The 26,385-nt window shown below is 39.9% G+C and overlaps 2 protein-coding genes across 10 annotated transcripts in view; one reads left to right on the top strand and one right to left on the bottom strand.

Annotated features, from left to right (window-relative positions):
• Nucleotides 1-8,466, top strand: part of AMMECR1 (AMMECR nuclear protein 1) — a 100,604-nt gene extending 92,138 nt beyond the window's left edge. For all 3 annotated transcript variants that reach the window (XM_088062851.1, XM_014258794.2, XM_088062852.1), the window contains one exon: nt 4,075-8,466. In XM_088062851.1, the coding sequence (XP_087918977.1) occupies nt 4,075-4,189 (115 nt within the window). In that variant the 3' untranslated portion in view covers nt 4,190-8,466. The remainder of the gene's footprint in view (nt 1-4,074) is intronic.
• A 1,871-nt stretch (nt 8,467-10,337) lies between these two features.
• TMEM164 (transmembrane protein 164) overlaps nt 10,338-26,385 on the bottom strand; it is a 46,028-nt gene continuing 29,980 nt past the window's right edge. For 5 of the 7 annotated variants that reach the window (XM_088062853.1, XM_005530023.3, XM_088062855.1 and 2 more), the window contains exons 6-7: nt 16,373-16,473; nt 10,339-15,967 (exon numbers count right to left, since the gene is read on the bottom strand). In XM_088062853.1, coding sequence (XP_087918979.1) covers nt 15,761-15,967; nt 16,373-16,473 — 308 coding nt within the window. In that variant the 3' untranslated portion in view covers nt 10,339-15,760. Of the gene's footprint in view, nt 15,968-16,372; nt 16,474-26,385 lie in introns of all 7 variants that reach the window. The other 2 variants (XM_014258795.2, XM_014258796.2) reach the window with 2 other exon arrangements.

The raw sequence follows: 26,385 nt of genomic DNA, 5'->3' as shown, positions 1-26,385 counted from the left end.
CAGAGAAACCTTTGGGTTATGCCCTGTGGAGTACAGGTTTCCCTAATCTTAAGGTGTGAGACATGCAAGCCATGCACTGCTTTGACAGCCAGCGTACTGTGAAACTATGTCAGGGTATTCCCAGGAGTGGAGAGAAGAATTTAATATTTTATTTCATACTAGTTTAGTTTGATTTTGCTAATTTATTAAAACGTGTTCTTGAGGGCTCCTTAGTGTGTGGCAGCCAAAGCATTTCAGAATTAGCAGCAGATACTCTGCCCATAATATTGTTGTTAGGTGGTGAAGGGTAGAGGAGTCTGTATGAATGTCTGTAGAAATGGCTTTGTAGTGGTTTAGATTTGCCAATTTCGTTTTCCCGGCCAACACACCAAATAAATGTCATGGTTTTAAAGCAGTAACTAAAAAATAACTAGAAAACTTATTTCTTGCTGTGAGATATGGATTAGAACAAGAACAAAACAGGCTTAAAACTTAAAAGGAATAAAGAAAGTTTATTAACAAAATTACAATAAGAACACCAGAATAAACCTCCAGAAAACCCTTTTATCCCCCACTACCCACCATTCTCTTGTTCACATGACAACATAGAGACAAAAAAACTTTGGAACTTTGGTGTTTAAAACAGTCCCAATTCTTGCTAGAGTCTTTTCATCAGTCTTTGTAGAGAAACAGAAGTCTTCTTCTGCTAATCTATGGAGTTTCTCACATGAAAACTATTTCTGTTATAGTTTTCTATTTCTCTGATGCCAGCTGCCTGGAAATCTGTCATCAGTTCACTCCTCCCATTTCACATCACTCTGAGGCGTGTATGGGTCATGAGTCTAGGGATATCATTTTTTAAGGATAAGTTATTCAAAGGCAGAAGTCCTCTTCATCTGTCTCTGAGCTTTTCTGGAAACAGTTTTCTCATTGCCCTCAAGGCCTCAAATTTTCGCTCCACTCTGTTCCAGCACCTCACTGTATCACAATTACTCTACTTTTTGCTCAAAATCCACACTTTGAACACTCCATTCCTCCCAATATACTCTGTCATGAATTAAAGGAGTTTTTTTTCAGAACATTATTGTCCATCTTCATAGCTTTAACAGAAAAATATTTCAGCTTATAAAGCATCTCCTTATTCTCTCTTCCCCATCTAAAACTTAACTCTTTTCTTCACTGTCTTCTTCATGTTGATTGTCTCTCTCTCTCTCTGTCTCTCGGAAAAAAAGGAGTAATTTGTACGTTTTTATCCAGGTAGTAAAAGAATGAAAGTCTTGGAAAGCTGCAGATGTTCATGGTGTCATGTTTCAGTCCAGCAGCTGAAACTACACACTAAACCAGGCTGGCCGGCACTGCTTCTCCCCTTCCCCCCACCCCCCCGCCCTCTGCGGCCTTGTCCGGCCTGGAGGGGGGGGGGGGATGAGAAGGCCAAGACAGAGCCTTGTTACCTTGTCAGAAGCCGGAAACACAAAGAGAACCAGAGCGCTCTGTCTTTACATCTTAAGGTGGTGTTCACAAGTTGATCTCACTTTTCAATGGTCAAAACTGCTGTCAATTCTTAGAAATGACCAATAATTGGTCAGGAGAAAAAACTCCCATCAGCCACCAGCAGCTTCAACTTCCTTAGCTCCCAAAGCTATCTTAAAGGTAAAGTCACCCTATGACAGGCTTTAAAGTTATTTATTCATATAAGCCTGCACTGTAAAATGACTGCTGAACTCCAGTTAGTCATGCATGGAGAAATAGGATTTTTAAAAATCTTAGGTTATAAGGAAGTTTTGACCATTTGTCTTCTTCAAAGAGATAAAGACTTTGGGTCTTAATGAGTGTTTCAACTTCTGTATTCTTACAGGAACCTAACTACTGTGGAATAGCTCTGAGTAAAGGAAACATTTTATTCTGAAGGTTAAATTAGGGAGGAAGGATTTACAGAAGCCAGCTAAATTTCCAAGTCCAAGACACCAGTCTCCCTTTAATTTGTTTCAGCTGTACACCTTGTTATATTATTTTCAAAAAGAATATTCAAAAACAGAATCTGGAGATAGCTGAGGGCAAGAGTAATAATGCTATAGGTAATTTCTGTACACCTCAGTAAGTAAGGATTGTTTTTTTCCATTAAACAAAAATCACGCATATAGCACGCATTTTCTTCCTGCTACATGATTTTGCTTGGAGCCATGACATGGAGCACAAAACAAAACAAAAAAACCTAAAGTTCACCCTCACTCCCCCCCAAAACCCCACAAAAAGCTTTATATTTAGTGTAATTAAGCTCACAACAATAAAACTGCTACTAAAATCAATTGCCTGATAAGTGACGTAAGTGAATCATAATTTTTTTAATGTTCAGAAAAAGGGGTTTTTTGACTGCCTGTTTTACTTGCCTGAAATCTCAGGTTCTGCTGACAGATTAGACAGTATTATTAAAGTACTAACTGTTTTCCAGCACTAGACAACCTGGTTTAGAACCTCATTTTAATAATTTCTTGTCATACATGCAAATATCTATTGAAGGAGTGAATAAGGGCTTTAAACTTCTTTTTCAAGTCTTCTGAATTAAAATGAACATCATGTGTGTGACGAAAGCTTTGAGCTGATCATGAGTCTGTCACTCCCTTCAGGTTCACACTCAGCAGTTCTGGCCATGTTTTGAAAGAGAGAGCTAAAAAGCAGAGGCACTGAGGGTAGGTAGCAGTCAGAGGGGTCTGGAATGCAGAGGGTCAGCAGCTAAGGATTCTCTGCCATCTGCAGAGCTGTGCGGGGGCTGTGCAGCTGCCCCTGATTGTGCACAGCCAAATGTTACCTGCAGAGACCTTCATTTTCCATGGAGTGGGAATTCCATTCACTGGGTGCCATGTACTATCCCTACGGATTCGAGAAGAGCTGCTGCTTTCTCAGCAAGGCCCAGTAGCCACTGGTACCTTGTGTTCCTCATTGTCAGACAATGCTGATGCAGATGTATTCAGGACTTGGATTCTGCTTTTAGTTACACAGAGCTGGGCGATGTTCTTGTGGGACCATTCTTCATTATTTTTCAACTGACTTGGGAGTCAGGAGAGGTCCCAGGTCAAGTGGAAGCTGGCAAATGTTGTTCTATTTGGAAGAAGGAAGATCCTTGTGTCACAGGCCTGCCAGTCTCACTTCAATGCCTGGTAAAATTAGTTTGGTGTCTCTCTGTAAGGAGGACATCAAATTATAGAGTGTGATGAGAGAAAAGTGACCATAAATGAAAGGTGAAAGGCCTCAGGGGCAAGACTCAGGAGGAGTAGCTGAGGTCACATGTTTTGTTCAATTTGGAGAGGGCTGAGAAAGACCTTATTGGGGTCTACAGGTTCCTTGAGGGGACAGTAGAATGCAGCTGCTTATCTCCTCTTTCAGGTGACCAGCAGTAGAGCATGAGGAAAGGGAATGAAGCTGCCTCAGGGGGAGTTCAGACTGGACATTAGGAAAATATTCTTTACTGAGAAGGTAGTCAGGCACTAGAACAAGCTATCCAGAGTCATGGCATCAAGCCTGTTGGAGGCCAAGGGCTGTCCGAACAATGCTTTTAACCATATGGTTTATTTTTAGGTGGTTGCATGAGGAGTAGAGTTTGACTTGATGTTCCTGACGGGTCTCTTCCAACTGGAGATATTCTGTGGTTCTAGTCAATTAAGAATATAACTACATTTAATGTAGCTGGGATAATTTTAGAAGCAGAATTTGGCAGACAGTTGATACTGATTGTTTAAAAACAGCCCAAAAATCTGTAGTGCTTGTTTATGGTTTTTCCTACTAAGTTTTTGTAGCGAGTTGGCTGAAGATACAGGACATTATCTATTCCCTCTACTTCAACCAACATAGAAGGCAACCATTTTTAGCAATTCTGTTTGCTTAGAATGTTTTTTCATATGCAGTTATGTTGTGATTTGTCATATGATTCACGAAATTACCTTGACAATTGTGGTAGTTCCCTTGTGCAGCTGGAAGTCTTATTCCCGGCATCAGAAGTAGAGAGCTCTTACCACTAAACAAACCAGCAGTGCAGCATTTCTGGTGCTACTTGCAGCTTCTGGGAACAGTTCCTGAATTGGCCTCTCTGCTCTTTGCCAGGTACCGCAGTGAGAAGATGACGATGAGCTACACAGAGTACCTTGCCCATCGTCAACATCATCACTTCCAGAATGGTATTGGGCACCCCCTTCCACCATACAACCATTATTCCTGACACTGAGCCGCATGACCAGTCACTGGACCTCTCTGCAGACCTCTTCCCAGGAGACCCTACCCCTTCTTGGTCTAGCTATCTCTATTACTGTACCATTTTATGATGATAGTTTCCGTTGCCATGTTGAGGCTCCTTAGTTGGTTCAGCTAATCATGGCAACGGGCGGGAAAACTGCATTACTGCAAAGATCCCATACCTTTTTATTATTGAGTCACTGCAGATTTTTTTGCAGCATATACCCTTTTTTATGAAAATTTAAATTTCTACTTCATTAACATTGAATTATATCAATCAAGGCTTTCTGTAACTGTGGATGGAAGGAAGAGGTTAAGGATTGCAGTTAGGGAATCTTAGCAAAAGGCATTCATGGCTTTTGCTTTAATGGGTGTGATAGGGAAAGAAACATATCAGATGCAGGTATTGAAGTAGACAATGAATTGTGTTTTCATAACATTCTTAATGACGTGTGTACAATATCTCACCTTCACAGTAAATATTCCATGTAGCTCTCTACAGGATCGCTAGATCCAGCACAAACAGCTGGAACACCAAGGCTGACATACAGAATGCTTTTTTGAGATGAAGAGAAGCAACTCACATACAGCAAGAGGTGAAGTTAACATGGCAGCATTTTCAGAATCAAGTGGCTGAAATGATAGGGCACAATCCAATACAGGACCCCTTTGTGTCCTATCCTGTGCTGGGAATCATGGGCAGCACAGGCCTGTCAGGAGTAGTCATGAGATGCATTTGTAATGAGATGATGTCTTTCTGATTACTCAAATTAGGAGTGTGTGTCCTAAATTGTCTTCTCCAATTAGGATTGTGTCCTAAAAACAGACTGTGAGTAGCAGATGTCATATTAGGAAGAAAATGGATTTAGATTTTAGTGCCTTTGACTATAACATAATTATATACTTATATATAAAATTCATAGAAAACATGTACTCCAGACATTCTAGCAAACCCTGTTGAGGCTGCTCTGGCATCAGGGTTTTGGACAGTTCTTTCTCTTTAAATTGAGATTATTTTTTTTAATTATTATTATTAGCAAACTTATTTTGGAAAAGAGAAATCCATGTTTTGTTCTTTCATCTGCTCTTGATCTTACTGAGTTTTATCAAGTCATGAATAGTTGGATCAAGTTAACTTTTGTTTAATAAAAGAAAAAAGGCTGTTGGGTGAGAGCCAAGGACAAGTATGCCATAATGTTACATGTTTCCATCTACTGCAGGAATAGTGCTTTAGAGCTGTTAGTACTGTGTAATAATTCTGATACCCCTCCACATAAGAGAAGAAAAAATAGATTGGGACTTTTTTCTGCTGTAAAAATAGGATTTAGTAAAAAGTATGTGTGGTCTATTTGCAAGGCCAGTCAATGGAAGGAGCTCACTCCTTCCTCCTGTGCCTGCAGAATTCCCACTGCTGCTTGTGGCAGCACAGGCCACCTGTTACAGAAAAGACCTTCCTAATCTGCGTGAGTAAACCACAGTGAGCAGAAATTCCAGTTACTTTGAATAGTGAATGTCTGTAAATACATAGATATATAAAAATCAAATAGATAAAATTCAGTTGTGTTAAAAAAAATAAATTGATTAACTGTAAAATGTTTCAGTAGGGTTTCAAAGTCAGATATGGATAAATTATGCTCATCCCTTGTGTGAGATTAGATCTGCCACTTAATTTCTATGGAGGTTCTTGTGGAAGGTCTTTGCTATTCCTTCATCCACAGCATTTATGTCCAAATATTTGCATTTTCAGTTGCGATGCCTTAATTTTTAAGTGGAGGGCCTGAAATTTCAGGAGCCAGGAGATACCAGCCAGAAACTGCAAAAATCAATAGATGTTTATACAGAGGCTATTTTGGATGATAATGTTGTCTTGTTTCTACTTGGGGAACACTTTTAGACGAATTAGTCTTCAAGTGGAAATGTGAACAAGTGGTTACCTGATGGAGTTGTGTTGGTTTTTTTTCTTGCCCTTATAGGGAACCTGAGCACAAACTGAATCATTCTGTTGTGAAAAAAAGTCATCCAACCCCATCTTTATGTCATCTCGTTACAGCTCGCTCGTGCTTCTGCATGAGCTTATTGTTAGAAGTTTTTTAAAAAGATCTATTATATATAAAAATATATATGTACTGAAAGGTGCTAATCAACCTCAAGAAGGTCACGTGACTGGTCATGCGGATCTAAAATCATATCAGATTTTTTAAAAAATCTTCGATATATGCAGATATTATACAGAATTTCTTACCAGTGTAATAATGATATACTGATGAATAAACAATCCTGCAGGATTTTAAGGACAAGGTCAGCAATACTTCCCACAATGGCTTGGGGGAAAAAAGGATAGTTTTTGTCTCCTTTTTGTATACAGCATAATGCACAATGCATTTTTGTCTATCTCTTATTAGCTGTTGCTTAAAAATACAGTTCAAGGGTGTTATACAAACTGTAAAGGTGTGCTTTTGAACCGAGCTCATGCCAGACCCTTCTGGACCAGAGTTTTGTATCACTAATTAAAAAACTGTTACAGAGTCTGTGGTCAATCAGATTGTTTGATTTTTTTTTATTTATTTTTTTTAACATTGGAATAATCAGTCTACCTACAGTGTTTCTAGGGCACCTACCTCCTCAGCACACTCTGTTGAACTGCTGCAGATTGTTTCTCTGTAATTGTGGGATTTTTTGTACCAATCGTGCAGCTCCCTGTGACATGCAATGGCACTGCATAGGTCTGTTTGCTTAAAGCTGATCAGCAGTTGCTCTCACAAATGTCATTCCTTTGTAGTTACATTTAGTAGCTTTTAGCTGTACTGTTGGGGCTAGCTACAGATTTGCTTTTCATTTGGGGCACTTTATAGAAATTAAGGTACAACCAAGTAGTTTATTTCACTGTTTGTGAAGTTGAAATGCTGATTTTTTTTTATTTTTTTTATGAGCACTACTCAGTTTGCCTTATTCCATTGAAGAGATTGTTGGGTTATTTTTTTTTTCATTCTCTTGCCTAATGTTCCTAAAAACTCTGTGCTGTAAACTAGTTGAGTTAGATAACCAAACCATAGACTTGACACAAAGCTGTTACTTGGTGATGCTTCAAGTGTCCTTCCTTCTGCCATCCCAGCGGATGCTGCTCTGGCAGGGGTGGATGTTCCGGTCCTGACCTCAGCCCCACTCTGGAACCAAGGTGGGCACAGCCCTGGCACACCTGGAGTTTATATATGGACCTTTACTTGTCTTCAACTGTGCGGGTTTTTAAAACTGTTGTCTGGAGTAGGTTACATCTCTTATGTGTGTTAGATCGAACCAAAGAAGCCTCCAGCCATGCCCAAATGCTGCTCCTAAAGCCTGCCTTCCAGTCCTTACAAAATCCCTGCAGGATTAAATGTGTTAACTTTTTTATTTTTGTACAGTTTCTAACTGATTTTTGCTAGTGATGTTAATTGAATTAAGTTTATTTGGGGAGTCTGAGTGTCTCCTCCATTTAAATAAACTGGTGACTTTCATTTTATGTTAAAAAAAAGAAAATTTTAAAAAAAGAGAAATCCAAAGTGTGCCTCTCAGATTTAAGAGTTTCTGGTAACATTTATTCCTAAGACCAGCAATGATTCTTTATATACAAAGATATGTTTTCCTCATTTTTTTTTACTGTTAAAGAAAAAAAAAATAAAAAAGAAAAACCTCTTTCTTTGCTCTGGACTCAGTAATTGTGCTGGTACATAAACGCACTGAAAAAACAAACTTTTGTTTGAAACTTTTGTAAAAACTTATGACTGTTTTTGTAAAAAAAAAATATCTTCTTTTAAAGATATTTGGATCTAGTTTCTAAGTTATTTTAATGTTTTATAAGTTACCAAAAAAAAATCAAACTTACTTCAAATTGTTCACCAGGATCTTGAGTTACCTTCAATGCCATGGTGAGACACAGTGGGCTTAGAGCTACCTGGAGTAGCTTGTAAGGCCTCGCTATTTTCCTTCCTTCCTTAGCAACTCAATTGATTACAGTAATATCACAGATTACCTGAACCCCCTTCCTTTATAACTAGATCCTTCTTCCTTCCACATTGAATTGCTATTAGTGTGAAGAAACTGTGGAAATGGGCATTTTCATATAAGTAAGGCTTAAAAAGAGAAAAATGAGGAAAAATAAAAATGCTAGAAGGTTATCTGTGGGTCTGTGAGATATGGCTGTGGAAAGATATTGTAGTAGTTTTAACACTATTGTTATTACCTTTCAAATCATTTACCCAATAAAATAAGGAAAAATAATCACTATTTCTTTATATGTTTCTCTGCTTGTGTGGCTTGGTTAATGTTTTTATTGAAGCATTTGTACCTGGGCAGAAGGTCAAAGGCTAACGGTGTGTTAGAAACATTTTCCTGTCTTACCCTTTTGCCTGCTGTAGGAACAAACTGGGGACAGGTACATGCAGCTTTCACTAAACACTCCCAGTGAAATCACCATTTATATCAGCTACATCAGTTATTTATCTCAGTATTTTTATCAGTATAAATACTCGTCAATTTCCAGTTCCATTTTGTACTTCTTATGTTTAATTTTACACATGGAATTCTGTCCAAGCCTGAGCTCCCTCCTGTGAGAGGCAGAAGTGATCTCAATCTTCTGAAGCAGTATTTCTTTGCAGAACCAGTTACACTGGTGTCAGCAACACAGCACCGGTACCCCTTTACAGCCAGATTGTTGAACAGAACATTGTGCCAATGTGTATTGAAGCATCTCTGTCAAAGCAACAGTACAGCTGCTGCCAAATTGAGTTGGAGAACTTCGGTCCCTCAGCCAAATTCTTGGTGCGCTGAGAGACACTTTCTACTGAGTCTGAGTTAACGGGAGCATATTTCCACTGTAGGATAATTCCTGAGATAAAGCATTCCATCTCCCTGGAACTCAGCTCTGAGTTTAGAAGGGCTTTGCTTGCCTCATGCTGTAATAATAGCTCTGCTGTCTGTAGATGCAAAGTCTTTGAAAGCAGAGCAGTAGAATCTATGTCACCTTTGGATGTTGAAGTCTGATGCAGCCCTTACTTCACTTGCTCTGAAGCTTTGATTTAGAAGATTAACAAACATATGAAGGGAAACCTGCCTGGGTAAATACTAATCCAGTGATGGAAGCTGGCTCACACATTTGGTATCATTACTCTCAACTGGGTAAAACCCTGAGGCCATTGAAAGGCAGAGCTAGCTACCACTTCCTACAATGAGTTTCCACTGTTCTCACTGCTTTAGCCGGCTCTCCAATTCCCATACTGTAAAAATCAAACCAAGAAAGTAGCATTAAGGGTGTTTCAGATGAAGAAACTTGCTTATTCTTACAGATTTGTTGGTATTAAACAATAAAAGCTGATTTCTAATTAGTTACAGAGAGCTGCTGACAATAATCAGCAGTGCCTGCAGTGGGAAATTGCTTGTTCGGTTCAGTTCAGGCTGCCATACAGCAATTCACACTGGATTTCTACTTAAGCTGTTTCATCAGTCTTTATACTCCTCCAGAGAAATTAAGCTGGAGAGTTGATTCTTTTCCCCAGCCACATGAAAGACTGGATCCTCTGCAATGGATATGTAATAATACAGGGTGGCCACATCCAGTATGTTCTTTTTCCAAGAACAGTATTTTCCAAGAACCACACACAAGGCAATAACCTGCTTGTCTGAAATTACTGAGTCACAAGAATACATTTAACTAGGCTGCAATTATGTTTATTACAGCCAGAAGCATTTGCAAAGTGCATTAAAACTACTTTGCCGTCCTGTGGTGTGGGGCTGAGTGCAGTCCTGTAGCTGCTACAGCAGCTTTCTGAACAAAGGTGTGAGCTGAAAACTTCTGTGGGTGTTCTACCATCTTATGCTAAAGTGCTGTGTAATGGACACCACAAAGCATTACCCAAGCTGGGCTAGGAGCAATGAAGAAGCATGGAGGGTGCATCCTTGTAACAGTTTCCTGAGCTCTGCACCTGAAAGACAAGGACAGTGAGTAAAGGATTTTATACCCTGCAGTAAGTCTGCCAGTAAACTGCTGTTGACTGAGTGGTAACAGACACAAGTCAGACTGAACTGCTTAGAATTCCAGAAATCCCAGTACCTCTTGTTCTCACAGGAACTGGTGTATGCAAGGTAGACAACATCAGGCTGTACACGCTGTTTCAGACAGAAGCCTCCATCTTCTCACCTGATTATAAAGAGCTAATATTATGTGCCTCTAGTTAGAAAAAGTTCTAAGCAAGATAGACTCAGACCGGGCACAATTAGAATCATAACAAAAGTATCCAGTATTGAGTAAAATGCATTTATTTGTTTTAATTTCAAGGTTTAACGACTATTTGCCCAATGATCTGGACTTAGGGCACAACAACAAAAAAGCCCACCAGAGCAAAATACAAAAACAAGTACACAAATGACCCCTTATTTGTAATGTTACCTCCATAACCAAAGTTTAAAAAGTTTACAAAATTTATAACACTCTTACTAATTATTCAGAACTAACAGCATATGTCACAGTTGAGCCCATCCACATCCATCCTTGCCCTCACCAACCCATTCTGTGCCTGGATAATGCCATGCTGGGACTAGAGCATGGGGTAAGCAGCCTTGCAGGTTCCTGCAGTGTCCCTGGTGATCCAGCCCAGCCCCTTGCACAGCATGGTTGGGGAGGAGCAGGATATGCTCACTGCTCTCCCTGCTGTCCTCTGCAGCATTGGGATAACTCAGGAAATGCAGAAATAGATTTTTAAAGTACAAAATTGACCCTGAAGAAAAATGAAATTGTATATAAAACAGCTTGGCTTTGACTAAGTTACACCAACAGCTGCAGGAGAGATTTACAGCAATATCACTTGAAGTACAAGATCACAAAAATCAACAGATTTGTTGAGTCCTGTCACTGTAGAACTGAAAACACCAAAGCTGACCTGTCTCCCTGCAGAAACTTCCTACTAGGGCTGACATACATCCTCTTCCTGGCTTTTGGCTTTTTCAGAGCTTTGTTAACTATAAGGCCAAATTTAATTTCTAAGGATACACCTACAGTGAAACAATTGCAACACTGAAGAAAACTCCACAATTCTATTTTCCATTAGCTATGGATGCATAGAACACAAATACTTCTGGTTTAGATGCAAGACTTAGGACATGAAAGTACAGTCAGTTAACAGTTGCAAATAGCCATTTCTGAAAACTATAACTGAACTTTATAAAATTGTCTCAAATATACAGAAATCTCAAAACTCTGTGGCCAGAAACAGAAACCTACAATTAGGTACTCTCTGACACCAAGGTTTGACTGGACTGCAAATGGACTGACTTTTCCTGTTTCCTAGGCTCACCAAGGCAGCAGCTGCTCAAGCTTTGCTTATGGGCAGAATCTTTGAACTAAGAAGCTGAACCAAAACCAGCTCCAGGTGCATGTTCTTAGACTGTGGCTTTTCATTGATTTATAAACACATGGGCAAGAGCTATTAGTTTCCACCCTTCAAGAGAAATGATGGAAATTCTCATTTGGTGCTTAAAAGAGAAAGTTATACAAATAGATCCAGCTCAGACACTGTACAGTAAAGTGTCTTGAATCCCTGGAAAAATACCACTACAGGGATCCTGAACAGCTGAAGCCATGGCATGAGGTGGTGGGGGCAAAAATGTTCCTGGTTTACCTCCGTTTTGAAGGGCTACTTACTCCAAGGCTGCATAAAAAATGCCTATAATACTAACACTGGGGGGTTCTGTTCAGTTCCCTTAACCCATACCAGCATCTCTGAAGGCCAGGCAGTGGCACTGCACAAGAACTTTTTGGGGTATTCTGGCCAGAAAATTAAGTCTCACTCTGGGGTGAGATTTTACACTCTGCTTCAGCTGCTGCTGCTGGGAACAGTGGGTCTGGCTGTGCAGCCCCACTCCTGCTCTGCCCCACAGCTACTGCCACTGCTGCTGAAATTCCTGGTCCCATGACACATTTGAACACATTTGACCAGGTGGCCCAGGACAACGCTTTCAATTGTGCATTGCACTGCAGCACTGTAAAATCTCATTACCAGGTACTGGGCAACAGCTTCAAGTTATTTTGACATGGATTGAGTGTGTAACAACCCAGGAGAGAATGCAATCACTTCCCAAGAACAGCAATAGAGTTTTGTGCTTTCATCTATAGCATAAATAAACATAAAGCAACCAAAGAAATCTGTATAGTGTAACTGCCTATAAAATAAACCATTCAGGGAAAAGAAAAATCCGCCTCTGCCAGGGAAAACAATAAACAACTGCTGTAGAGATTAAGTACTCAGCTTTCCCATTCCCTGCACATATAGCAAGCTCTGCCTAATACATATTCCCAGCAGATACCAGAGAGAGGTGATAAATAAAGGATGTCAAGTTCCATATCAATTGCTTCCAAAGTTTTTTCTTTCTGCTCCCATTCTGACCTTCCCCTTCAGTGGAGTCTGTCTCAGCTACACTGATGCAGTTTTGAGTGGTGGATCACCATAAACCAACATGAAGTTCTAAAAGCCTTCAAAGAAGGGCATTGGGAAGGAGGGAGTAATTTTAAGTTTTGGGCCTGTCACTACAGGAAAGACACTGAGGCTCTGGAGTACATCCAAAGCAAAGCATTAGAGCTGGGGAAGGGTCTGAAGCACACATCTAAGGAATGGCTGAGGGTGTTTAGCCTGGGGAAAAGGAGGCTCAGGGCGGACCTTGTCACTCTGGAACCAACAGCCTGAAAGGAGGATGGGGGTCAGCCACTCCTCCCAGGAAATAAGCAACATGGCAAGAGGAAACAGCCTCAAGTGGCACCAGGGAAGTTTTAAATGGGATGTTAGGAAAAATTTCTTCACCGGAAGGGTTATCAAGCCTTGAACAGCCTGCCCAGGGAAGTGGTGGAGTCACCAGCCTTGGAGGGATTTAAAAGACGTGTAGGTGTGGGACTTGGGGATAAGGGTTAGTGGTGGACTCAGCAGTGCTGAGTTAATGCTTGGCTTGATGAACTCAGGTTTTTTCCAACCTAAAGGATTCTATTCTAACTCAACCAGCCTCACTGATACTGCACAACAACAAAGAAGCAACAGCTTATGTTAAAAAGGTGAAGACTGCACTGCCTGCCTTCCCACCTGACTCCAGCTGCATCATTTGATTCCTTCACTGCAGCTGCAATACTTGTAAAATCCTTACTGAGTGCAGTAGTTGGTTACCTCTACTTTTTTGCCTTGTTCAGAAACGTTTTTGCAGCTTAAATTGGTATGAAAGACTCAACAAGCTCAAGAATGTGCCCACAAGGTTTAGAAGGACTGTACAAGAGCCCCACTGGCTCTGATGAGCGGCTCCATCAACAAGCCCCATATGGTGAAATTACACCTCAAATTTCTGACTCAAAACAACTGGAACAGCCTAAGAGGGAAAAACACAGGTGGGCCCAGTGACCAACCAGAGAGGGAGGGAGGGAGGGCAGGGGCAACCACTCCCAGCAGCTCTGCATCAGGAATCCCTTTCCACTGCCCAGGAATGGCCCTTGTCAGCTCTGTTCACATTCCAGCTACTGAATTTTAAGTCAGTCAGAAAAGCTTGAAAATTCTGCTTTCCAAGCAAAGAGCCTGCACTGAGTGAGACACCTGAGCTCATTTAAATGCTCCTGCAGTTTTAATTGGCCAGAGGCAGTCAATGGTGACAAACAGCAGCTGCTTTATACTTGTGTAAAATGCCCTGAAGCAGATGATTACAGAGAGGACATGGTATAGTTTAAAAAAAGGAAAAAAGAAAAGGCTCCCACTTAAAGAAGTGTTTCCAGTAACTGCAATATCCTGACAGAGGAAAAAAGGGATAATGCTTAAAAAAAAAAAAAAAAAGAAACAAAACAAAACAAAATTGCCACCTAAGATAAGCAAATAATAATGCAAAAGTATTTGCAAAATTTGTCTGAAGTCCTTCTATTGTAATACTAACACCAGCTGTATATGCCTGATGGATAGTTTAGGTACATGCTGCATGTTCTCAAGTTGTGACCATAGGAGTATATTTTTATATACATACACACACACATACAGCAAGGTATGGAAGAAAGCCAGAAACCAGTTTGTAAATCAGAATATGGGACAATGTATTTCTGATTGAGGTGTACTCTTTTTAATCATATGGAGTAAAATTATTTGAAGTAGCCACTTGTTCCCTCACCAAAGAAATTTTTTTCTTTTTTAAGGAAAAAAAAAGTCAACCTACTTTTGCTTCCTGAGGTATAAATGTCAGTACTTTAACTTCAGCACATACATTCAGATGATCCAGCTGGAGGAGGTATGATGGTTTTGGTTTGTGTTACAAGTCACAACTTTGACAACACAATGAATCTATAAATTCCCACAAATTTCAGTATGAGAAAAACATGCAGCCCTGAAACACAACAGTCTGCATAATGGGCTCACAATTCTGGACAAACAGAGTCAGGCTTTCTTTCTGCCCAATGGTTTCTCCTCCTGCAAAATTTGAGCAGGTACATGCAGTTGATCATTCTGCTCATCATCCTGTTCTCCAAAAGACATGTTGATGGCTCATGCTACTAAACTGGAATATGTTCTTTGCAGTAGAGGCCTGTACTGATTTGACATTCCTTTTTATACCTGTATTTTAAAGTCAGTACACATGATATAGCAGAGCTATAGGGAGAGAAGAGTTTAATTTGGTTTCTTCACCAACCAGTCTGGTCAGTGAGGATCCTCATAGACAGAGCAGGAATGTTTCAAAAGCTACTAAGTATAAAAAAAACCACCCTGATGTTACATTGGACTTTGTATCTCCACTCCTTCTCCAGTCTAAGTGAAAAAAACCATTTTGTTCAAAGTCAGGACAGAACAGTGGATGCAATATCTTATCATGGCTTAAACATAACATCGTCTTTTGAATTTATTTTGACATTCTTTTTTTCCCCCCTTACCAAAATAAAAGAATCTCCAAAGCATCATGATGGGACTTCACTAGATAGATACTTATCCATTGCAGCTTAGAAATTAAGCAGTTGATTTTTTTTAAATTGACTTATTGTTCCCCAACATTTTTCAATCAGCTTTTAGAAAATACAGTAGAACTTCACTGTTTTGCACTTCTGACAGGACAATCAAGTGCGCACCATTTCCTGTGACCATTTTGGAACATTCAAGCTTTAAGAGTTAAGCCTGGATAATGCAGTTCAGCATGTTGGTTCACATAAGTTGAGTGCTACAATTCAGAATTTCCTATCCTAGAAGTGTATTATTCTTTAATGGAAAACGAGGTAGCACTGCCACTCTCTTTGCTAGAATGTGGACAGGTCCTGGCCTAATTTTAAATGGTGACTTAGCAAGATTCTATTGTAATCTATACAAAATGTATAAAACACAAATCTTCCCCAGAATAAGGCCACTAATTTTGCCATTGGCAATAGGCAGTGAAAAACAGCAGGTAAAAAAAACCTCACTTCATAACAGAGGTGTTTTTGAGGCAAAAAACTATGGGAAGAAGTATAAAGCCATTGTCCTCTCATCCCCCCTCTTTGTTTTCCAGTATATCTCTGCTTCCTGTATGAATTACTCTGTGGGGAGAAATTTCAGTCTATTTTCTTTGCTGGGAGCCTAAGAAAGTCCATGCTCCACTTGAAGGTGGGGACAGCACTGTGACACAGCAGGATTATAAGCTTCCCATGAGTCATGGTCATGACAGTCTGATGTCCAGATGCCCAGATGCGGTACCAGGGCCCATAAAAAGGATCTGAGATGGCTGGGCACAACATGTTGTTCAAATTCACTTCTGTAACCTGAGAAAGCAACAATTTATCAATTAACAATATTTTTATGTTGCACTGATTCACCTAAAACAAGTGAAGATTTAGAGAATTACCATAATAATCAAAAATGTTTCGGTGACACGCATTTGCTCGAAACAAGTAGGACAGCTTTCAGAAAAAAAGCAGATCCAAATTTCATTTTAAATTTAATAAATGGATTTGTGGTACATAAGCAATCTGTGAAATATTTTACCAGTACTTGCAAAATATAAGATACAAATGCTTGTTAGAACATGCAATTTGCATACAAGTAGCCTTATCAAAAATTTCCATGCAAGTAGTCTTATCCATGTACACCTGGACTCTCAAACTCTTCAGTATTTTTACTCTGCGTGTACTTGCAGATTACCCATTTATTAACCTGGGTTTACTTACCAATCCCAGGATCTGCAAGATGCTAAAATGATACACAAACATAAACCCCGTGGATAAAAGAGCCCACCAGAAATTGCAGAGCGGTTCAGGGGTGTAAATACCTTGAAAAGAAAGGAATACATTAATGTTCAGCCGCAGTTCTGTGACCACCACACTCTCAATGAATAAGCCTCTCTCTCCTGCTATCTGGATGTCAGGGCATCTGGCTTGAGTTGATAACCTCCTCAATACCATTACAGTAATTAATATTTGAGAGCTTTTATTTCTTACCTGAAGCATCCTGATCAGCTTCTTCCCTCCTTGTCCAGCAGTGAAATGTACAATGTTACCTAACTAAATTTGTCTGTTTTTCACTAACATAAATGATTTTTACTTCATTCTTCCTTCTACCACAGAAGTAATAAAATGCAATAATGGTGTACAATGTATCTTAAAAAAATCAGGTTATTTATACTTAAACACCTGCTTCTTGCAGGGATTATGATTTCAGCATGCACAGAACTGACTTAGGCAGCAGCAGGTCCTGCACAGCCTATATTAGAGCACAGCTTAATTGTAATTTCCTAATTTTATGGTTGTTTAATGACTATTAAAAAGGAACTTGCATCAATAATGTCAAGGAACAGAAAAGCTGTATCAGGTGGTCAATCCATTGATGATCTGTGCTTTTAAATGAAAGCTGCTGTAGAGATATATACTTGTCCTGATTTAGGGCAAATTTGGGAGAGAACCTCTAAATAGGGTCTCCTCAGAAAGCAAATCCAAGAAGCCCCTCCCCCCAACTGGTTTGGGAAAGGAGATTTCCTTGGAGAGAAGAGAAAAATACTGTTTATTTAACAGAAAATAATTAAATTAAAATTAATTTATTTAATAGAAATATTAAACAATAAAACCTCTCACTGTTTGATGAAATGGCAAATCCAGAAAAAAAAGTCTCTTTTATGTGGTGCAGCTTGGCTCACTCAGGTTCTTATCAGTCCCTCCGGCGCCGGAAAGTACCAAGGCCCAGGCCCTGGTGTGCCACAGGCATGAGCACCTGAGGTTTGTCTGGGTTTTTCAGTCTAGAGCAGGTTTGAACAGATCCAAGGAGGGGAAAAAAAATAAAATAAAAAAAATCCAGGGAACTCTTCTGCTTCAGCTAGCTTAAACTAACTAAAAACTAAAGAGAAGCTCTGTCCCGCTGTCCATCTGTGCTGCAGACACCACAGTCCAGGAGTAGGATGCAGGGGAGTGGGTTTTTTCAACACAAACTGCATTCTTCTTCTTTCCCTCTTTCACTTTCAGAGCCAGTCTTAAAGGTGTAGAATTTAATATGTAACATAAACCAGGCGACTGGGGATACAAACATCATAAAGTCACCCAAGGACAACACTACAAACAGTTTTATAATCAGTAGATATCACAGATACTACAAAATACTTTTTCCCTTCAAATGAAGTAGCACATATATTATTCCAACCTTTCTCTACCCACTCAAAACCAGGTTTTACTGACAAAACAAAATGTTCCCTCATCTAGAAAGTACCAAGGGAATCAGATGTAATAAAAGTACTCAAAGATACAAGACTATTTTGGGAATTAAATATTCAAATTTCATATGGTAAGAACAAAACCAGTTTACAGAGTTCTCTAGACTCTTACTAGCAGATATGAAAATTGCACTGTAAGATATGTGGAAAAATATTACTTTCCTTATGACTTTAATAACTTAGCCTGAGAACACAAAAAAATATGCACAATGTCATGCTGTTTGGCTGCTGTAAGGGTTTCAGAGGATTATAAAAATACACTGCCAATTTTTATCTGCCTTTATCTGCTCTTTGATCCATTAGATATTATTAAATACTGAAATATGTATCCAGTACTCAAAGGACAGCTTAGAACACAGAATGCAATATTGATACTGGCCTTGGCTACCCAGCACACTCCATTAATTGCCAGGAAGTAATTAAAGACTTCAGCATACACTGTACAAGGCTACTGGGAACTTAAATAACTCCACATGCAGAGTAGCTACCACAGCACCCACCAGACCAGCTGATATGAAAATGCCTGTATATGGCATCCTGTGGAGACAAATACAAGTAACTGCTGCGACCACATCACTGTTTAATGCTGCATCCCACCTCCGGTTTAAGGTCTCTAGAGTAATGCTTCCTCAAGCTCTGTGGCCCTTTCAAATTTATTTTCTGTATAGTTTCCTTCCATAATTTGTACCTATCATGCCAGTTCAGACTGATTTTGCAGTAGCTACCTGAAGTAAGTTCAATTAAATAGCATTCTGCGAATACTACAGATTCAAAATCACATACATGTTGTTGTCTAAAACTGCACATCCTCGCAGTGTCCACTCCCAAGAACATGAGTTCTGTGCTATTGCTTGCACAGGATAAGGCTCCGTGTGTGTGTGAGTGCCAGCAGCATATCTGCACCCCACACACCCCTCCTTGGTTCTAACAAGGAACAGCAGCAGTGTCATTATCCCAGGTACCTCTGCACACCATGGTTCAGTGAGCAGGCTGGGACTTGGGGAGCCCGTGATAAATTTGGGCACAGGAACTACTTGGAAAGCACGGGGTACCTTGTAAGGTTTCTTATCCAGTAGAAAGGTGAAGTCTAAAAGTGTCTGAACAGTCAGTAAAACAGTCAGCAGAAGAGAACTCTACAGGAATCACTTTGAGTTCTGCAGGTAAAGCAAAAAAATTCCCTACAGTAATTCTTGGGATGCACTTGACAAGTGTGAACTAAGAGCTGGCATCCTACTTAGAAAACGGTACAGAAGTCTTGACTTAGATAGCAATGATATTCATTAAATTCCATGGCCTGAAAACATCAGATAGGTGACACCACCTTGACTATGGTTTTTCATTACAGAGAGGAGTAATGAACCTTGGTGTCAGAGTGCAGGAGATGATCATGGCTCTATTTTTGGCTACACCAACTTCAGGTGACCTGGCCAAGCTTTACAGAAACTCTTTGTGCTCCCTCCTCTGCTGTAAAGAAAACACTGCTTGACTTGCAAAATCTGTTTCTATTGTCTTTGCAGTTTTAGGTGCATGTTTAACTGTTGCAGCCAGGGGAGACATAGAGATAACACGACATCGAAGTTCACGTGGCAGAGAAAAATTTAATTGCCTGCACAGCTCTTACATAGGTTATTCAAAAGACTCTGTATTTGAACCTGATTGACTATGATTTGGTTACCACCCAGCTCACTGGCCAATAGGTACCTGCTTATGTTCTCGTCAGGGATTGGCTGGCATCCACTCCCTGTAGCCAAATCCCTCCTCTCAGTGCCCTCTCTAGGCTTATCAGGTTCATGTCAGGAGTTCTAGGAGGCTCACAGTCCAGCTGTTCACCATCATATTTAACCTAGACACAAAACACAACATGAAATTTAAATAAGGTATCAAAGCAGCTCCTGGGAACTGGCTGAGCAGTGCTACACCGAATTAGGTTTCTGTTGGCAGTTGTCTATGTTATTTCAAAAGTGATTGACAAAGTCTGGTGAGAGTCTTAAGGGGCAAGCGCCCAGGAAAGCTAAAATACAGACACCTCCATATCCAGGTAACTTACAGTGCAGGTAGAGTATAAATATTAATACAGGCAAGTGATTCCAGCTATAAAATGAGACTGGAGGGAGACAAGTCATTAAAAGACTAAGGAAATTGCACAAGATGACAACACAGGTCCATGGCACAATTTGGCTTTCATCCCAGGCTTCTCACATCCAGCTTCAGCTAACCAGGGAATGGTACTTCAGAGGTCCCTTAGCGGAGCAACTGTCACTCTCTACAGATTTTTGGTTTTGCTTCATACTAAAATACCCCTCCTTATTAGACTCTGCAATCCTGAAACTAATGGTGTGATTTTCAGCAGTAGCACTATTTGGACATCAAAGGACAAAAAGGAAACACTGACCTCCACACAAAAAAACATTTTGGAGCACTCTAGATTCCACCATATGGTTTGGGAAACTAATTTTAAATTCATACCTGGGATATTTTCTGTAAATTTCTCATTAGATAAATACCCACTATAGATTTTATTTTTTTACAGCTCTGCTATTCAACAGATGGCTGTTTAATGGAGCAATGTGGTCTATTTTCCATAGTACAGTCTGTTAAAAGAAAAACACAAACAGGAAAACTAAGAGCCAGCTGAGTGATTGAAGGGCCTGTAGTGGCTTTGGCAAACGCTACTTGCTGCTTGCATAGGAAATCAATTTCAATAGGTGGGAGCAGAAAGTTTCACTCTCTATGAAGGACCATGGGCAGTTCTTATACTTTAAGCACTTAAAGAAATTCAGTCCAAGTACCAGTCTGGCACTGATCCTGATCTCATTCTCAAAAACACTCATGCCCCAGACAGCTGAGACCATTCCAAGCTGGGGCTGTCTAGGTAGGCTGCATGTTTGCTCCTGTGTTGAAATAGCATGGCAGGAGATATCTCAGTTTAAATTAAACTTCATTACTTCAATAGCATTGATACGAAGGATTCAATATAGACTGAAGAGTTTGGGGTTCTTCATCTGCTTCTATAACAAGATTTTGTTGACCTTGAATATGCCAAATTGTTCGTTTTACCGTCTAGGAAATGGAAGCATGGTTTTAAAAAACTAAAGCTTAACAAAGAGATGCCATTTTTTTTATGCTGCTCCCTCCCCACAATGTGCTAGTTCAAATGTTCTTATGAACTATTATTATTTATTATAGTTATATATAATAGATGTTATTTTTATATTATTTATTATTTATTTATATATATTGTTTATTATTTTTAAAATTCTCAATACACAGGCTTCTGAAAATTTGAACACAACTTAATAGAAAGCAATACTCCTTTAGTATTTCTGTGAAAACAATGCAGGAGAAAATTACTCCTGTTTGAATTAGAATCAAAATATAGTACAAAATTTTAATTTAGGAGGGTTTAAAATAATCTCTTTAAATTCTCGCTTTCATTCCCACTACATTTGATAGAGCTTTATGAGTTTTCTAGTGCTACACATTCTCTTTCAGTTGTCTTACAATTACAAGTAGACCTGCTTAATCCAAAACTTAGAGCAAATATTACCATTTTCTCATTTTCAAGCTTACAAAAATGTGAGGGCAAATTTATTTTCATTTTATTTCCCTTGATCAGAGGATTAATTCCAGTTGAGTGGCCTGGTGAGCTAGCCTAGAAATAAAACTTCATTTCCAGGGGAAAACAGGAAAAAAGTATTTTCAAGAGGATGATCCTGAAATTAATGTTTCCCTTACTGCTGTTCTGACTCCATATGTAGGTTTCAAACTAGTACCTTATGCCAGGAGGTTCCAGTTTCCTCTCAGTGCCAGCTGCTCTCATCAGAAACAGCTCAGACAAAGCTCTTACAGTATCTGCTTCTCTCAGGAATAATTTTTTATATTCCATAAAGCAGAAGCAGTAGCGCTTCCTCTACCTTCATACAGTAGCAGTTCTTCCAGATACTGGCACCTACCCTTCTAAATTTCTCCATCTCCTGGATAGATATTTCATTTTTCAAACTAACTGCCCAGTGCATAAAGCTCAGAGGGTCACAGAAGAGAGACACATCCCCTCCTCTTCATCTCTATTAAATCATCAAACAAGATTATCCTTGAATATTCAAGCTACGAGAGAGGCTGCAGCCTGAGCCTGCAGCCAGAATAACAGCACACAGAGCTACCCTGCTGCTCAAGGTGCCACGGCACAAGCACAGCTCAACAGAAAACCACACATTTATGTCTAATAAATGGCATTCATCAGGTAGAGAAATCTGGAATAGGAACATGGAATTGCTAGAAGCAGAGTAGGGAAATAACACACAAGAGTTGACAGGTTTCTAAGTAATTCAGTTTCAGCAAAAGAGCTGTACTACACGTTATCAAGTATTTCAGTGAAGATTGAGATGGACTAGATTTATGACTACCTAAATATAAAGTGATATTTCTCCTGGATTACTACTAAAGGTATATAATAAAACCTGCTTGATAACTCCTTTAAAAAGCTACGGAAAGAGTTAGTTAAAGAGAGGTAAGTGTCAAAAAGTGGGAAAATGGCTGACATAGGGTGCAACAGCTAAAAAAAGGTCTTTAAATATGGTAATCACCCACTCTAGCCAGCAAGTCCTAACTGCCAATGGAAAATGCAAATTTAGTGTTTTAATTGCACTTTCCTAATTTACAACCAAAGGAAAAATGATCTTTTCATCTGTATTTGGTATCTGTGTGCTGCATCTTCCAACAAGTCCAGGTTGTTCTGAGGTCAGGAACGCTGTCCTGCTCTGAGGGAGCTGCTTCTGCCCAGCTGCTGAGCACAACAGAAGCATTCTCAGTGAGAAGAGAGAAAATGAAAATAAAATCAACAACTTCAACTGACTATGTGACAGTGCCACAGAGCTTCTTTTCTGATGCCACTTTTGAAGATACTTAGATCAACAAAGAAAAGGGCTTTAGGACTTGAGTCAGACACTGGCTTTCATTGCTTATAAAGATACAGTACTTGCCTAAGAAGAAAATTCTGCTTCTATTCCCAGCAAACAACTCAATTATTTACTGGCAAATCGGCTCTTAAGACACACGGGGCCAGCCCACAGGGCTGCCCAGCACTCACAAGACCATCACTGCCTGGTCCGGCTCACGAAGGGGATTTCCTGCACCATCCTGCACCCAAACACTGGAGCTTCTCTCTGTCTCTAGAGGACAAAAAAATAATCCACACAAACACCTCTCAGTGTCAGAACAAAAAACAGTGCCTTTATTCTCTGACTCCAGTATTTATAGATTCTCAACATTGACCAGGGATTGGATAATCAAGTTACCACCTTCCCAAGCACACTGGTCATGAGAAACGTCCATCAAAAGATGTTTCTTAGATGGAATGTGATAAACTTATGTTTATGTTACTTTCATGGGAAAGTAACTAAAACTATGAAAACATCACAAGGCTTCAATTTCCAGGGTGACATCTCTCCCCACACAGCCCCAGGGAAGAAGCAGGGCACAGCCCCACATGCTGGCCATGCCCCGCAGCACAGCCCCAGTGACGCCAGCACTGGGCTGAGCGTGGGCCCTGCCTGTGGCTGCAAGACAGCCACTCAGCATCACTCCCTGTAGCCACAGACTCCTAAACACCTCAATGCCAACAGCCTCTTCTACCTACTGGAGTTACTAAGTCAAATAAATAACACTGGGGATATCAAAACACAATAGGGCAGATTATCTCCTCAGCTCTGCTGCTATGAAGCTGCTACAAATTAACCCTTTATTTCAATCTGCTGTGGAATAATGTAATTTAGAATATAATTTGATCACTGCACTAAGGAAATAACAATTCCACCTTGATTACCTTTCAGTATGATTTGATGTTTTGAAATAAGATACACACCTGATCTTGTCAAATCCATTGTAAAACCTGACCAAATAAGCTTAAGACAGACAGAAACAGTCATCATCAGTCTCTAAAGCTGATGTAGTGCAAACAAGATTTTTTTCATTATCTTAAGAACATACAGTTTAAGAACTTAGCCATCCTGAACCCACTGAAGGTCTCTAAGAGTCTCACTTCTTAAGGACAAGAGAAAACAGTGACCCACGAAGTCTGGTTCAACTCCTCCAGCAGTTTATGGAATGCTGTGTCCTGCACAGATGCATACTGCAGTTTCGGGAGGCAGGTGACACAAGGTGAAATTCATCCAGAAAAATAAAAGTGGCAACTGCAGATATATTTTATGTAAGAACTGACTTGAGCTAGGAATCTTGTGCTGGCCTGTTTCATCCACACTACATCTATTTTGCATGAGAGCCTCTTAGTGCCTCCAAGAAAGATGAGCCATGCTGTAAAAGCATTTAATTTGTCTAACCTGGTATTCATGTCTGTGTAAACACGCATATATGCACTTGGAAAGAAAATGCTGAGAAAGGGAAGTACGGAAATCTATATTCACTCAGTACAGAGAGGGAATGAGAGGGAAGAGGAAGAGGAGTTTTTTATCCCCAAGATGGATCCATGTTCTTGAGCTTCAGTGAGTTCACTGTGCAACACTGAAGCCTGAGTTCCAAAACCACCTCTCATCCACATGCTGCTAAGTGTGATAAAGCTCCCACACTTACAGGGTCAGGAGGGACATGATGGGTGCCAGTGCAGCATGACCAGTCTGCACCATGGTAATAAATAGCAAGACAAGAAAAAAAATAAATTATTACAGCCCTTGCTTACCAGTTTCCTTTCAAAGAGGAAACACTTTGGCAGAGAGCTGGATATATGTGCATAGCTAGTGCAATGCCTGATTAGGGTTGTCAAACTTGAGGGTACAGTTCTCTATAGACTGAGCTTCAAATCCACTCTGCTTCTAGTGTTCTGTTCACTCTACCTTTGAGAAATATTTGGATCCTCAGGAATATAGGCACATTCATAATAAAACAGAGGTAGTATATTTTTCCAAATACAATCCAGTACTTTTCATTTTTTTCAATTTTCTACCCTTCAATTACTTCTCTCAATCATAATCCACTGATTCACTGATGGAAATTTCTATTTACAACACTGAAATCAAGCTGCATGCTGATCAATATCAGTAATGATAAAGTAATTTTCACAAGATACAGGACAAAGGCCTGTGTGATCTACTCAGAAGGTACTTAAACATAAGTGCTAGTGAAATGACAAAATTAACATTGACAAATATTTCTAGTTTGCATAATTTCTGCATCAAAATGATACCTTAGGTCACCTGTGACAGGAGTTCATGGGTGTTTTGTTAATTACAGGCCCATGAGGTGACAAGGAGCTAAGTGCATAAGAAATGGAGCATTTATTAGTTAAACAGCCCAGAGCAATCTCAATTGACAGGTTTAGCCAACTAAGTTCTTTTTAGCGATTTTACTGCCATCACATCAACATAAGATGGCAGCAAATACCTGTACATTAATACATACAGGGCAGGCATTCAGAATACTGAAACAGGGTGACAAGTGTCCAACATCAAACCTTTCAAACCGCAAATCCAGTTCTTGTCAATCCCAGGTCCTGAAGAACCCTGAGAACCTCTACTTCACAACAAGCTGTCCTGGTTTAGGGCAAATTTGGGAGAGAACCTCCAATTGGGGGTGCCCCCCAGAAAAGCAAATTCAAGTGACCCATCCCCCCAACTGGTTCGGGAAAAAGATTTCCTTGGAGAAAAGTGGAAAAAACTGTTTATTTAACAGAAATTGAATAATATTAAAAAATAAAACCTCTCACTGTTCAATGAGATGGCAAATCCAGAAAAAAATGTCCTTTTCATGTGGTGTAGCTCGGCTCACTCAGGTTCTTATCAGTCCCTCTGGCACTGCAAAGTGCAAAGGCCCAGGCCCTGGTGTACCACAGGCATGAGCTCCCAGGGTTTGTTGTTTTCCAGTCCAGAGCAGATTTGAACAGATCCAAGACAAAGGAAAAAACAGTCCAGGGAAACTTCTCTGCCTCAGCTAGCTAAAAACTAACTAAAAGCAAAAGAGAACTCTGTCCTGCTATCTGTCCATGTTGCAGACACCATCCAGGAGCAGGATGCGGGGGAATGAGTATTTTTCTTCAACACAAACTGCAAGTGTCTTCTTCCCCCGCTTCGGTCTCAGAGCCAGTCTTAAATGTGCAGAACTTAATATGTAACATAAACCAGGCAATTGGGGATACAAGCATCATAAAGTCACCCCAGGACATTCCACCCCTTTATCCCCATAGCGTCAACTTATTACCAGAACTACATATATATTCTAACTCTACAAACACATACATTATATACAGAAAAGGGCAGTGATATTCAGCAGTGATATTTACTCATGGTTCTCATCCAACAATCAGATCTCCCTGAGATACACATTGTGTTGTTCCATCTTTCTGCATTTCTGCAAACCACGAATGGGTTTGTCTGTACTCAAAGCAGAATTGATCCAGACTGTCTTTCCAAGTAAACCTCTGACATGTACTACTGGGACTTTGTCTCCATCTACTGTATGCAGGGGCTCAGAGTGGGC

This window comes from Pseudopodoces humilis, chromosome 15 (assembly GCF_049639895.1).
Source record: "Pseudopodoces humilis isolate 2021_Gansu_Grassland_sample_001 chromosome 15, ASM4963989v1, whole genome shotgun sequence".
NCBI classification, from domain to species: Eukaryota; Metazoa; Chordata; class Aves; order Passeriformes; family Paridae; genus Pseudopodoces; species Pseudopodoces humilis.
The sequence above is the reverse complement of the archived record's forward strand: the minus strand, read 5'-3'. Positions and strand labels throughout refer to the sequence as shown.